Source organism: Phyllobates terribilis, unplaced genomic scaffold, assembly GCF_046119375.1.
Source record: "Phyllobates terribilis strain yellow unplaced genomic scaffold, ASM4611937v1 Scaffold_2__4_contigs__length_985480577, whole genome shotgun sequence".
NCBI lineage: Eukaryota > Metazoa > Chordata > Amphibia > Anura > Dendrobatidae > Phyllobates > Phyllobates terribilis.
In genome coordinates, this window is record NW_027362762.1 from 84,981,948 (window position 1) to 84,997,898 (window position 15,951).

The 15,951-nt window shown below is 44.6% G+C and overlaps 1 protein-coding gene across 1 annotated transcript in view; it reads left to right on the forward strand.

Annotated features, from left to right (window-relative positions):
• The window catches only part of MRE11 (MRE11 homolog, double strand break repair nuclease), a 242,404-nt gene that overhangs the window by 98,387 nt on the left and 128,066 nt on the right, over window positions 1–15,951 (forward strand). Inside the window, exon 12 of the mRNA XM_073662176.1 lies at window positions 4,772–4,878. Coding sequence (XP_073518277.1) covers window positions 4,772–4,878 — 107 coding nt within the window. The remainder of the gene's footprint in view (window positions 1–4,771; window positions 4,879–15,951) is intronic.

A 15,951-nucleotide genomic window follows, 5' to 3' on the forward strand; every position in this document is an offset into this window, starting at 1 on the left:
CGCTGAGTCTCTGCTGCTGCTCAGGTCTCTGTAGTTTATCCAGCGCTGAGTCTCTGCTGCTGCTCAGGTCTCTGTAGTTTATCCAGCGCTGAGTCTCTGCTGCTGCTCCGGTCTCTGTAGTTTATCCAGCGCTGAGTCTCTGCTGCTGCTCAGGTCTCTGTAGTTTATCCAGCGCTGAGTCTCTGCTGCTGCTCCGGTCTCTGTAGGTTGGCTGCAGCGGTGAAGTCACATCGACTTTTTCTACCTCTAGCTTCCTCCCACAGTACATAGTCTTTTAGTTTGTGCACCTTTGTTAATTCTGCAATAAAAAGTACGGTGGACATACAGTACAGACCAAAAGTTTGGACACACCTTCTCATTTAAAGATTTTTCTGCATTTTCATGATTTTGAAAATTGTACATTCACACTGAAGGCATCAAAACTATGAATTAACACATGTGGAATTATATACTTAACAAAAAAGTGTGAAACAACTGAAAATATGTCTTATATTCTAGGTTCTTCAAAGTAGCCACCTTTTGCTTTGATGACTGCTTTGCACACTCTTGGCATTCTCTTTATGAGCTTCAAGAGGTAGTCACCGGAAATGGTTTTCACTTCACAGGTGTGCCCTGTCAGGTTTAATAAGTGGGATTTCTTGCCTTATAAATGGGGTTGGGACCATCAGTTGTGTTGTGCAGAAGTCAGATGGATACACAGCTGATAGTCCTACTGAATAGACTGTTAGCTGCTTTTTTCTTGCCATAATACAAATTCTAACTAAAGAAAAACGAGTGGCCATCATCACTTTAAGAAATGAAGGTCAGTCAGTCCGAAAAATTGGGCAAACTTTGAATGTGTCCCCAAGTGCAGTTGCAAAAGCCATCAAGCGCTACAAAGAAACTGGCTCACATGAGGACCACCCCAGGAAAGGAAGACCAAGAGTCACCTCTGCTTCTGAGGATAAGTTTATCCGAGTCACCAGCCTCAGAAAACGCAGGTTAACAGCAGCTCAGATTAGAGACCAGGTCAATGCCAGACAGAGTTCTAGCAGCAGACACATCTCTTCAACAACTGTTAAGAGGAGACTTTGTGCAGCAGGCCTTCATGGTAAAATAGCTGCTAGGAAACCACTGCTAAGGACAGGCAACAAGCAGAAGAGACTTGTTTGGGCTAAAGAACACAAGGAATGGACATTAGACCAGTGGAAATCTGTGCTTTGGTCTGATTAGTCCAAATTTGAGATCTTTGGTTCCAACCACCGTGTCTTTGTGCGACGCAGAAAAGGTGAACGGATGGACTCTACATGCCTGGTTCCCACCGTGAAGCATGGAGGAGGATGTGTGATGGTGTGGGGGTGCTTTGCTGGTGACACTGTTGGGGATTTATTCAATATTGAAGGCATTCTGAACCAGCATGGCTACCACAGCATCTTGCAGCGGCATGCTATTCCATCCGGTTTGCGTTTAGTTGAACCATCATTTATTTTTCAACGGGACAATGACCCCAAACACACCTCCAGGCTGTGTAAGGGCTATTTGACCCAGAATGAGAGTGATGGGGTGCTACGCCAGATGACCTGGCCTCCACAGTCACCAGACCTGAACCCAATCGAGATGGTTTGGGGTGAGCTGGACCGCAGAGTGAAGGCAAAAGGGCCAACAAGTGCTAAGCATCTCTGGGAACTCCTTCAAGATTGTTGGAAGACCATTTCCGGTGACTACCTCTTGAAGCTCATCAAGAGCATGCCAAGAGTGTGCAAAGCAGTCATCAAAGCAAAAGGTGGCTACTTTGAAGAACCTAGAATATAAGACATATTTTCAGTTGTTTCACACTTTTTTGTTAAGTATATAATTCCACATGTGTTAATTCATAGTTTTGATGCCTTCAGTGTGAATGTACAATTTTCAAAGTCATGAAAATACAGAAAAATCTTTAAATGAGAAGGTGTGTCCAAACTTTTGGTCTGTACTGTACATTAAATAGAATAGACTTGATATTAATGGAGCAGGAGAAAACCTTGTGTAAACCGGTAACAAGTAAGGTAAATGACAGCACTCAATGCCAGGCAGCAGCTGCAAAAGAACATCCAATTTCAGAAAATGTAGAATGTAAGATAAGATTGTTCCTCTTATGTCCTTTGTGAGGCCTCATTCAGAACTGCGATTTGGGGCTTCATATTGTAAAAAATGAAGAGGAGCTGGAGAGGATGGAAATATCAGCAATTAGATTAAAACATGGGATGGGAAAGCTTAAAGGGAACTGTAGCATTGTACATTCAGTCCGATCTGTGGACAGCATGGTATAGAGAAGGAGAAGCTGACCAAAATTATATACAGGCTTGTAGGTAAAGATTTAGTATAACTTGCATATTGTTCATTCAAATCCCTACTGTTTGTATGTATAGGAGTCCAGTGGGCGGTCCTATTAATGAGTCCAGTGGGCGGTCCTCCTAGTGATTGACAGCTGTCTCTGCATTCACAGTCATACAGGGTAGACTGTCAGTCATTTTATGACCTTATGGGGGACACAATATGTAAAATAAATGAAAAATAATTGAAAATGCCACTTTTATTTTTCCACTAATATCACTTGATATCAACAAAAAAAAAGGGAAAAAGAGAGATTGACAGTGACACAAAAATGACAAAAAAATGAAGCTCCATGTATCATGAAAAAAACTGCAAAAATGACTTCAGTATCCAAGCAAGAAATTTTTCTTTACAGCTCTTTAAACCTTATGTACAACCCCCCCCTCTCCCCAACCGGAAATGTGCCTGGTCAGGATCAGGGGTATATGGGCCTGTCTTGAACCTGATTAGAGGGATTTTCGTAGAGTTGGTATTGATAGACCTTCTGTATCAGATTGGTGGTGATTTGACTTCTGACCAATTAAGAAGGGACTTTGTCGCCGCCACAACTTAAATTATGGAGGTCTGCCTTGCAAACCGTGAGGTTGCCGGGAGTCAGAACCCCACCTGATATTGGTAGCCCATCATTGTCACACTACCAGAAGGACCCCTTTAAGACTTGGAACATGAACCATGCATTCCAGGAACAATGCGGTGGAATCTGTCAGCTCATTCTGTCCCCTTGTGTGTGGGGTACAAGAACAAAAGTGAATCCACTAGTGGATCCATTCGTCTGCTCAGTTGCAGACCCTGGAAGTGCTGTGGGCGGGACAGAGCTCTTCCACTGCCTCAGGCTAATTCTGCCACCACTGGATGATTGAAAAGCTTCAGAATACCTAAGTAAGGGCAAATTCAGACATCTGCGAAGCGCCGTCCGTTTATGGGCTGTGATGCACGGACCGGCTGCAGGTCTCCCAAACTACACTTGACCAACTCGGAGGTATATATGAGTTGGGAGACTTGCAGCCAGTCTACGCATCATGGCCAATACACGGACCGTGTTTCGTGGACTTCTGCATTCGCCCTAAGTGGAGGGTGGAATTAGAGGGCGCAGAGGGAGTGGAAGTTCTCCGTCCCGCCCAGAGCACGTCCAATTTAATTTGCATATCACCTTTAAAGCGGATCCCTCTGCAGCAGAACAGCTTTTGAATGAAACAGGTTTTGGGATCCAGTTGCTATCTGTTTTGGGGCCGGACAGAAGGGTGTATTTTTTGCTATAGCTAAAAATCAACAACATTCTGCTCCCATTCAAATGTACGACTCCTATGCTGGAACAGATCCAAAACTGGAAGTAACTACAGGACGTGTGAACACGGCCTTACTACACAGTCATGCAATCGGTATGGGGGTGGGTGGGATGAGCTGATAGATCCTCTTTACGTTATCTTAGCCCTTTTAAAGGGAATCTGTCACAGAATTTTTACGACATAGTATGAGAGCAGCATAATGTAGAGACAGAGACCCTGATTCCAGCGATGTGTCACTTACTGGGCTGCTTGCTGTGGTTTTAATACAATTACTATATTATCAGGAGATTATAGGACTAGTAAACCTACTGCCATGTAGTCCTCCATATTCATGAGCTCTGTATAACATCACCCCCACCACTGATTGGCAGCTTTCTGCCTATGCACAGTATACACAGAAAGCTGCCAATCAGTGGTGTGGGCGGAGTTATACAGAGAACTGCTAGATGTGTAGCAAGGAAAACAGGGATTTTATCAAAACTGCAGCACTCAGGAAAGTAAGTGACACATCATAGGAATCAGAGTCTCTACCTCTACATCAGATTGGGGAACAATCTTTTAAGTGGGTATCCAAGGGGTAACATTTCTCCTTGCGGAGAGTGACATGTTAAGCATATCAAGGTGAGGAGACCTTTAAACCGCAATGCTCCTCTGGGAAATATGCAAATTGTTTCTTCAGAAAGGAAGAGGACTAGGACCCTTTAAGTGGGATAATTTTCTGGTCCAATTACTACTAATAAAGGATACCTGATATATATATATAGTGCATAACATTATTGTGTTCTTAATTATTGTGTGTTTTTTTTCTGCACTGTTTTTTTCAAGCTCTGCTATTTTTTGCAGGCAGATTGTTTTGATTTTTCACTTTGTCTCATAAGAGCTACTGTTTTATGCATAAAGGTCTCGTTGTCACAGGAGAACATCTTTTTTGCCCATTTACCATTCTTTGCATGTCACCAGCTTGTGTTAACATGTACAGTGTGTAGCAGTCAGAGGTCCCAGGTCTATCCTCCATCTGACGTGTGGGCACACTCGCTCTCCAGGGCACACGTGTCTGGTGATGACTTTCGCTTCTAACACCTGTTGTGCTTTGTGTGTGGAGTACACGGTGACCTTCCCTGCTTTTATTCCAGACATCGTGGCAATTAATTTCGGGAAACTTGACAGCAAATCATCCTCAGAGGTTGCAACGTTGAGAGTGGAAGATCTAGTGAAGCAATATTTCCAAACGGCAGAAAAGGTAATTGTGAATCTAGCTGCACATTTTATTATAAAATAAATGCATAACATTTTAGTTTATATATATATATATAACGCAGCATTCACCCTTATGTGGCTCTAAAAAATCAGAGCTGTCAATCAAAGAAGAGGGGAAAACAAGCAGGTGGGAAGGTGCACTTATCGACCTTGGGTTTTTCCGTTCCATAACTTTTTTATTTTTCAGTCAATATGGCCGTATGAAGGCTTGTTTTTTGCGGGACGAGTTGTACTCTTGAACGACCCCATTGATTTTACTATATTGTGTACTGTAAAACTGGAAAAAAATTCCAAGTGCTGTGAAATTGCAAAAAAAAGTGCAATTCCACAAATTCTTTTTTTAATTCTTACCATGTTCACTAGATGCTAAAACTGACCTGCCGTTATTATTCTTCAGATCATTACGAGTTCATAGATACCAAACCTGTATAGATTCTTTTTTTATTTAAGTGGTGTAAAAAAAAGAAAAAAAAGATCATGTAACAGGGGCGCCGATGGTTAAAGTTAAATCCGCCGTCGGACATTGACAGCTGTTATGTTCTGCAACTAAGAACTAAGGAATAGGAGGGAAAAGCTGTCCCTACTCTTACTACAGGAAGAGGGGGCAGATCTTCGTCCTACTACAGGAAGAGGGGGCAGATCTTCGTCCTACTACAGGAAGAGGGGGCAGATCTTCGTCCTACTACAGGAAGAGGGGGTGGGTCTTTGTCTTACTACAGGATGTGGGGGCCGGGTCTTTGTCTTACTACAGGAAGAGGGGGTGGGTCTTTGTCTTACTACAGGATGTGGGGGCCGGGTCTTTGTCTTACTACAGGAAGAGGGGGCAGGTCTTTGTCTTACTACAGGAAGAGGGGGCGGGTCTTTGTCTTACTACAGGAAGAGGGGGCGGGTCTTTGTCTTACTACAGGAAGAGGGGGCAGGTCTTTGTCTTACTACAGGAAGAGGGGGCGGGTCTTTGTCTTACTACAGGAAGAGGGGGCAGGTCTTTGTCTTACTACAGGAAGAGGGGGCGGGTCTTTGTCTTACTACAGGAAGAGGGGGCGGGTCTTTGTCTTACTACAGGAAGAGGGGGCAGGTCTTTGTCTTACTACAGGAAGAGGGGGCGGGTCTTTGTCTTACTACAGGAAGAGGGGGCGGGTCTTTGTCTTACTACAGGAAGAGGGGGCAGGTCTTTGTCTTACTACAGGAAGAGGGGGCGGGTCTTTGTCTTACTACAGGAAGAGGGGGCAGGTCTTTGTCTTACTACAGGAAGAGGGGGCGGGTCTTTGTCTTAGTACAGGAAGAGGGGGCTGGTCTTTGTCTTACTACAGGAAGAGGGGGCGGGTCTTTGTCTTACTACAGGAAGAGGGGGCGGGTCTTTGTCTTACTACAGGAAGAGGGGGTGGGTCTTTGTCTTACTACAGGAAGAGGGGGTGGGTCTTTGTCTTACTACAGGAAGAGGGGGTGGGTCTTTGTCTTACTACAGGAAGACGGGGCGGGTCTTTGTCTTACTACAGGAAGACGGGGCGGGTCTTTGTCTTACTACAGGAAAAAGGGGTGGGTCTTTGTCTTACTACAGGAAGCGTGAACAGGTCTTCATCTTACTACAGGAAGAGGAGGCAGGTCTTCATCTTACTACAGGAAGCGGGAGCAGGTCTTTGTTTTACTACAGGAAGAGGGGGCGCCTCTATGTCTTACTACAGCAAGAGGAGGCAGGTCTTCGTTTTACTACAGGAAGAGGGGGCGCTTCTATGTGTTACTACAGGAAGAGGTGGCAGGTCTTCGTTTTACTACAGGAAGAGGGGGCGCGTCTATGTCTTACTACAGGAAGAGGGGGCAGATCTTCGTCTTACTACAGGAAGAGGGGGGCGTCTATGTCTTACTACAGGAAAAGGGGGCGGGTCTTTGTCTTACTACTGGAATAGGGAGCAGGTCTTTGTCTTACTACAGGATGTGGGGGCCGGGTCTTTGTCTTACTACAGGATGTGGGAGCCAGGTATTTGTCTTACTACAGGAAGAGGGGGCGGGTCTTTGTCTTACTACAGGAAGACGGGGCGGGTCTTTGTCTTACTACAGGAAGAGGGGGCGGGTCTTTGTCTTACTACAGGAAGAGGGGGCGGGTCTTTGTCTTACTACAGGAAGAGGGGGCGGGTCTTTGTCTTACTACAGGAAGAGGGGGTGGGTCTTTGTCATACTACAGGAAGAGGGGGCGGGTCTTTGTCTTACTACAGGATGTGGGGGCCGGGTCTTTGTCTTACTACAGGATGTGGGGGCCGGGTCTTTGTCTTACTACAGGAAGAGGGGGTGGGTCTTTGTCTTACTACAGGAAGAGGGGGCAGGTCTTTGTCTTACTACAGGATGTGGGGGCCGGGTCTTTGTCTTACTACAGGAAGAGGGGGCGGGTCTTTGTCTTACTACAGGAAGAGGGGGCAGGTCTTTGTCTTACTACAGGAAGAGGGGGCGGGTCTTTGTCTTACTACAGGAAGAGGGGGCGGGTCTTTGTCTTAGTACAGGAAGAGGGGGCTGGTCTTTGTCTTAGTACAGGAAGAGGGGGCTGGTCTTTGTCTTACTACAGGAAGAGGGGGCGGGTCTTTGTCTTAGTACAGGAAGAGGGGGCTGGTCTTTGTCTTACTACAGGAAGAGGGGGCGGGTCTTTGTCTTACTACAGGAAGAGGGGGTGGGTCTTTGTCTTACTACAGGAAGAGGGGGTGGGTCTTTGTCTTACTACAGGAAGAGGGGGTGGGTCTTTGTCTTACTACAGGAAGACGGGGCGGGTCTTTGTCTTACTACAGGAAGACGGGGCGGGTCTTTGTCTTACTACAGGAAAAAGGGGTGGGTCTTTGTCTTACTACAGGAAGCGTGAACAGGTCTTCATCTTACTACAGGAAGAGGAGGCAGGTCTTCATCTTACTACAGGAAGCGGGAGCAGGTCTTTGTTTTACTACAGGAAGAGGGGGCGCCTCTATGTCTTACTACAGCAAGAGGAGGCAGGTCTTCGTTTTACTACAGGAAGAGGGGGCGCTTCTATGTGTTACTACAGGAAGAGGTGGCAGGTCTTCGTTTTACTACAGGAAGAGGGGGCGCGTCTATGTCTTACTACAGGAAGAGGGGGCAGATCTTCGTCTTACTACAGGAAGAGGGGGGCGTCTATGTCTTACTACAGGAAAAGGGGGCGGGTCTTTGTCTTACTACTGGAATAGGGAGCAGGTCTTTGTCTTACTACAGGATGTGGGGGCCGGGTCTTTGTCTTACTACAGGATGTGGGAGCCAGGTATTTGTCTTACTACAGGAAGAGGGGGCGGGTCTTTGTCTTACTACAGGAAGACGGGGCGGGTCTTTGTCTTACTACAGGATGTGGGGGCCAGGTATTTGTCTTACTACAGGAAGAGGGGGCGGGTCTTTGTCTTACTACAGGAAGAGGGGGCAGGTCTTTGTCTTACTACAGGAAGAGGGGGTGGGTCTTTGTCATACTACAGGAAGAGGGGGCGGGTCTTTGTCTTACTACAGGATGTGGGGGCCGGGTCTTTGTCTTACTACAGGATGTGGGGGCCGGGTCTTTGTCTTACTACAGGAAGAGGGGGTGGGTCTTTGTCTTACTACAGGAAGAGGGGGCAGGTCTTTGTCTTACTACAGGATGTGGGGGCCGGGTCTTTGTCTTACTACAGGAAGAGGGGGCGGGTCTTTGTCTTACTACAGGAAGAGGGGGCAGGTCTTTGTCTTACTACAGGAAGAGGGGGCGGGTCTTTGTCTTACTACAGGAAGAGGGGGCGGGTCTTTGTCTTAGTACAGGAAGAGGGGGCTGGTCTTTGTCTTAGTACAGGAAGAGGGGGCTGGTCTTTGTCTTACTACAGGAAGAGGGGGCGGGTCTTTGTCTTAGTACAGGAAGAGGGGGCTGGTCTTTGTCTTACTACAGGAAGAGGGGGCGGGTCTTTGTCTTACTACAGGAAGAGGGGGTGGGTCTTTGTCTTACTACAGGAAGAGGGGGTGGGTCTTTGTCTTACTACAGGAAGAGGGGGTGGGTCTTTGTCTTACTACAGGAAGACGGGGCGGGTCTTTGTCTTACTACAGGAAAAAGGGGTGGGTCTTTGTCTTACTACAGGAAGCGTGAACAGGTCTTCATCTTACTACAGGAAGAGGAGGCAGGTCTTCATCTTACTACAGGAAGCGGGAGCAGGTCTTTGTTTTACTACAGGAAGAGGGGGCGCCTCTATGTCTTACTACAGCAAGAGGAGGCAGGTCTTCGTTTTACTACAGGAAGAGGGGGCGCTTCTATGTGTTACTACAGGAAGAGGTGGCAGGTCTTCGTTTTACTACAGGAAGAGGGGGCGCGTCTATGTCTTACTACAGGAAGAGGGGGCAGATCTTCGTCTTACTACAGGAAGAGGGGGGCGTCTATGTCTTACTACAGGAAAAGGGGGCGGGTCTTTGTCTTACTACTGGAATAGGGAGCAGGTCTTTGTCTTACTACAGGATGTGGGGGCCGGGTCTTTGTCTTACTACAGGATGTGGGAGCCAGGTATTTGTCTTACTACAGGAAGAGGGGGCGGGTCTTTGTCTTACTACAGGAAGACGGGGCGGGTCTTTGTCTTACTACAGGATGTGGGGGCCAGGTATTTGTCTTACTACAGGAAGAGGGGGCGGGTCTTTGTCTTACTACAGGAAGAGGGGGCAGGTCTTTGTCTTACTACAGGAAGAGGGGTCGGGTCTTTGTCTTAGTACAGGAAGAGGGGGCTGGTCTTTGTCTTACTACAGGAAGAGGGGGCGGGTCTTTGTCTTACTGCAGGAAGAGGGGGTGGGTCTTTGTCTTACTACAGGAAGAGGGGGTGGGTCTTTGTCTTACTACAGGAAGAGGGGGTGGGTCTTTGTCTTACTACAGGAAGACGGGGCGGGTCTTTGTCTTACTACAGGAAAAAGGGGCGGGTCTTTGTCTTACTACAGGAAGCGTGAACAGGTCTTCATCTTACTACAGGAAGAGGAGGCAGGTCTTCATCTTACTACAGGAAGCGGGAGCAGGTCTTCGTTTTACTACAGGAAGAGGGGGCGCTTCTATGTGTTACTACAGGAAGAGGTGGCAGGTCTTCGTTTTACTACAGGAAGAGGGGGCGCGTCTATGTCTTACTACAGGAAGAGGGGGCAGGTCTTCGTCTTACTACAGGAAGAGGGGGGCGTCTATGTCTTACTACAGGAAGAGGGGGAAGGTCTTCGTTCTACTACAGGAAGAGGGGGCAGGTCTTCATCTTACTACAGGAAGAGGGGGCTGATCTTCATCCTACTACAGGAAGAGGGGGCAGGTCTTCGTCCTACTACAGGAAGAGGGGGCAGGTCTTCGTCCTACTACAGGAAGAGGGGGCGCCGGTCTTTATCTTACTACAGGGAGAGGGGGCGGGTCTTTGTCTTACTACTGGAAGAGGGGCGGGTCTACGTTTTACTATAGGAGGAGGAGACGGGACTTTTTCTTACTACAGGAAGCAGGAGCTTGTCTTTGTCTTAAAACAGGAAGCAGGAGCATGTCTTTATATGTCTTTAATGAGACTAGAGGCAGCTCCTACTGAATGTACACAGCTGTACTTAGTAAACAGTGTAGAAGAAGTGGTCGAGCCGCTTCTTTCATCTGCTGGACAAGAGGACAGGAGTTGGACCCTTCCAAATCCAATTTTTCTGGCCTAACCTAAGCTTAGCCTTTCAATTTTGTAGTTCCGGAAAAGCCTGTTAGCAAGGACCTGTCATAACTCCGGACATGTCGGTTTTAGTAAATACTTACGTTCTTCATGTTTCATCATTTCTTATAACTGCATTATGCCTTTCCTCTTTTTCTCCTCCTGGAATTCTATGAATAAATTAGCTAAACGTTACCAGTGGGGAGTGTGACCCTACTAGGACTAACCTTGTGCTATCACTGCTGACAGCATCATGAATTTCCAGGGGGAATAACAGAGGGACAGCACAATTCAGACTTGTAATAAAAGATGATCCTCTTTAATGTTTGTGCCTTAGGGGGGTATAGTTAAGGACTCTAGAATATGCACGTTTTCTCCATGTGCCCCCATTATTATGGGGTATTGGATCACCTGAATTTTTCCTACCGCGGTTGTACTGTATTGTGCGGCCTTCGTACTGTCACCGGGTTGGATTACAGTGTCATGGTTGTTTTTTTACCATTGGAAGACTTGCGGGGGATTTGTAGTCTGGATCTTTAATACCACAGGCTTAGTGCCCAGACGCTTCCTTCAGTCGCCCTTTTCCAGGTTTATTCCGTATTATTCGGATAGCAGTTTTACTGCATAACAAACTATTGAGGATTTAATAAAAGCAGCAGAAGGAGTGCGAAGGATCACGGTGTGAACGCTCGTTGTTTGTACCGCTCTTTCATGGCACATTGTCAGCGCTGAATACTTTAAGGGTTCTTGAGCTAAGGACCTTACGTCCGCTGTCGAAGATTTATTTATGGATGTAGCTGTTGTACTTTGCGCCTTATCTTCCACTAGCTATTTGCTATCTTCCTGCCCAGTGGAAAATAGTGGCTTAAAGGGAACGTATCATCAGAAAAAGACCTGTTGCTTCAATCAGATTTTTGTGTTTCTCTGTTGGAAATTTTTGTATTTTTTTCCATATGAAATTAGAGACCTTGCAATGTTCACACTGGATGCCGGGGCTTATTTGAAATGCCTACTTCCTGTTCATTACAGAAGACTTTTCAGCAGGTTCATTATCATCACAGGCAGGATTACAATGACTGGTAACAACTCTATAATAGCACAGGACGCCCCAGTTACAGTAGCTGATGTCACAGATCACCTCTTCCCCCTCCTCCACTTCTCAGTGACTTTTGCACACGCTCATTAGATGACTCAATACAAAAGATAGGGTCCAAGTCCATTTATTGCTGCTAATGTACATGTGCATTTCATGAAAGAAAAGAAAGTTAGGAGTCTGGAATAACCCATTGGACAGTGTGAAAATTGTAAGTTTTTCATTTTTTTTAAAATTTTTATTATTTTTTTTAATACAGCCAGCTTGTTTGGCATCGGAGAAGTGGTGGTCGTCTTTTCACTTTCTGTCTTCAGCGGAAAAATGGGTCAACTGCTTCTTTTTAGGTTAATTTTCTAGTTGTGAAATGCTCTGAAGCAAATAGGAACTGTTTATTGTGCTATGAGCAGATGGGAGGAGCGGCACAGTTATTATAGGACATAACGAATACGATCTAAAACTAATGATACAATAAAAATAAACAATAGATTAGAAATAAATTGATACAATCAAAAATTAATATAATTGAGGGAAAAAAAAATAAACAGACTAAGATACCACAGAAATAGAGCTAGGACACTAGGAAACATGTTTAAGAGACAAGAATCTTGGGTGCTTAAACCAAGAAAATGAAAAATATTTCCATATGATTTAACCCCAAAATAGCGTGGGTCATCACATAGCAGTATAAAAGAAACACCGGAGACCCTTACATGAACAATTGGAGGGACAAAACTGGCAGAAAGTAATGAAAAGGTGTATGTATAGAAGATAATAGCTGTGTCTTGAGGGTAATTGCATACTTTGCACTACATGGCGGTATTTCCAGGCTCTTTGTGCCGCCTGGCATCCTATTCATCCAGCAGACGGTTGATTATTGTACACAGTTGCTCTATGTTGTTTTTTTTTGTACATTGTTGAAATATCAGCCAGGACCGATAAGAGCGAAGCAATTCTGTGCGACTTGGCATTGAACGTGCTGGGTTCCCTCCAGTTTTCCTGCTGTCTTTATTTATTTATTTATTTATTTTTTAACTTTTTTGGCATTTGTGTGGATGAAACATCACAAATGGCTCGATTATAGCCATAGATAATTTATATGGATGTAAAAAAGAAAAAAAAGACTGCCTAAAAATCATTAGTTAATGTGAATAATTTTATCAACAGTCCAAACAATAGCCGACACTCACATCTTCTCTAAAGAATTACTTCATTGATCCAGTAGTAGAAAAGGCACAAAAAATGGTTGAACACAAAAGCACAACAATTAAAAAAGCGGAAAAGAAATATCCGCTGTGATCCCAGGCAAAATGTTTCACACCTGCATGGTCCTTTGTCAAGCCAAGCCAAGCTTCACAAGTCACTGTGTACATACATTACATTACTGACCATGTGCTGATCCTGAGTTACATCCTGTATTATACTCCAGAGCTGCACTCACTATTCTGCTGGTGCAGTCACTGTGTACATACATTACATTACTGATCCTGAGCTCCATCCTGTATTATACTCCAGAGCTGCACTCACTATTCTGCTGGTGGAGTCACTGTGTACATACATTACATTACAGATCCTGTACTGATCCTGAGTTACATCCAGTATTATACCACAGAGCTGCAATCACTATTCTGCTGGTGCAGTCACTGTGTACATACATTACATTACTGATCCTGTACTGATCCTGAGTTACATCCTGTATTATACTCCAGAGCTGCACTCACTATTCTGCTGCTGGAGTCACTGTGTACATACATTACATTACTGATCCTGTACTGATCCTGAGTTACATCCTGTATTATACTCCAGAGCTGCACTCACTATTCTGCTGCTGGAGTCACTGTGTACATACATTACATTACAGATCCTGTACTGATCCTGAGTTACATCCTGTATTATACTCCAGAGCTGCACACACTATTCTGCTGGTGCAGTCACTGTGTACATACATTACATTACTGATCCTGTACTGATCCTGAGTTACATCCTGTATTATACTCCAGAGCTGCACTCACTGTTCTGCTGGTGCAGTCACTGTGTACATACATTACATTACTGATCCTGTACTGATCCTGAGTTACCGCCTGTATTATACTCCATAGCTGCACTCACTATTCTGCTGGTGCAGTCACTGTGTACATACATTACATTACTGATCCTGTACTAATCCTGTATTATACTCCAGAGCTGAACTCACTATTCTGCTGGTGGAGTCACTGTGTACATACATTGCATTACTGATCCTGTATTGATCCTGAGTTACCTCCTGTATTATACTCCAGAGCTGCACACACTATTCTGCTGGTGCAGTCACTGTGTACATACATTACATTACTGATCCTGTACTGATCCTGAGTTACATCCTGTATTATACCCCAGAGCTGCACTCACTATTCTGCTGATGCAGTCACTGTGTACATACATTACATTACTGATCCTGTACTGATCCTGAGTTACATCCTGTATTATACTCCAGAGCTGCACTCACTATTCTGCTGGTAGAGTCACTGTGTACATACATTACATTACTGATCCTGAGTTACCTCCTGTATTATACTCCAGAGCTGCACTCACTATTCTGCTGGTGGAGTCACTGTGTACATACATTACATTACTGTTCCTGTACCGATTCTGAGTTACATCCTGTATTATACTCCAGAGCTGCACTCACTATTCTTCTGGTGCAGTCACTGTGTACATACATTACATTACTGATCCTGAGTTACCTCCTGTATTATACTCCAGAGCTGCACTCACTATTCTGCTGGTGCAGTCACTGTGTACATACATTACATTACTGATCCTGTACTGATCCCGAGCTACCTCCTGTATTATATTCTAGAGCTGCACTCACTATTCTGCTGGTGCAGTCACTGTGTACATACATTACATTACTGATCCTGTACTGATCCTGAGTTACATCCTGTATTATACTCCAGAGCTGCACTCATTATTCTGCTGGTGCAGTCACTGTGTGCATACATTACATTACTGATCCTGTACTGATCCTGAGTTACATTCTGTATTATACTCCAGAGCTGCACTCAATATTCTGCTGGTGCAGTCACTGTGTACATACATTACATTACTGATCCTGTACTGATCCTGAGTTACATCCTGTATTATACTCCAGAGCTGCACTCACTATTCTGCTGGTGCAGTCACTGTGTACATACATTACATTACTTACCCTGTACTGATCCTGAGTTACATCCTGTATTATACTCCAGAGCTGCACTCACTATTCTGCTGGTGCAGTCACTGTGTCCATACATTACATTACTGAACCTGAGTTAGATCCTGTATTATACTCCAGAGCTGCACTCACTATTCTGCTGGCGCAGTCACTGTGTACATACATTACATTACTGATCCTTAGTTACATCCTGTATTATACCCCAGAGCTGCACTCACTATTCTGCTGGTGCAGTCACTGTGTCCATACATTACATTACTGATCCTGAGTTAGATCCTGTATTATACTCCAGAGCTGCACTCACTATTCTGCTGGCGCAGTCACTGTGTACATACATTACATTACTGATCCTGAGTTAGATCCTGTATTATACTCCAGAGCTGCACTCACTATTCTGCTGGCGCAGTCACTGTGTACATACATTACATTACTGATCCTTAGTTACATCCTGTATTATACCGCAGAGCTGCACTCACTATTCTGCTGGTGCAGTCACTGTGTACATATATTACATTACTGATCCTTAGTTACATCTTGTAGATCTTTTTATTATAAAAATGAAAACATAACTATAATAATAACAGAAACATAACAAAATTAACAACCACAAAATAATCAATGTAATGAACTGGTCCAGCCGCTCCCTCTCTCCTCACACACATATTATACATATATACAGAATAACAACTACTTACACTGTGACATCTGGTCCGGTTACCAAACAAATAATAACAATATAATAAGTAAAATAAACAATAGCCGACAAAATTCTATACAAACTAATATATATATATATATATATATATATATATATATATATTTTTTTTTTATAAATAATATAAAATAAATACCAACTATACAAATATATACAAAACAAAACATCCCACACTCGAGCCCACCAGTCCCTCCCCGGCACTGACCTGAAAGCTGGTCCTGCGCCTCATGCCTCAGTCCATGCCCATCGTCCATAGGCCAGATCAGGCAGTGCCAGTTTTTCACCCAAATAATCAGTGTCCCACAAGATGAACCCATCTCCCCCCTTTTCCCACCACCCAACCTAACACCTGCACCCAAATCCGTATCCTTATAAACATTATATACAGAAACAAACAATACAATAATATACAATACAATAAC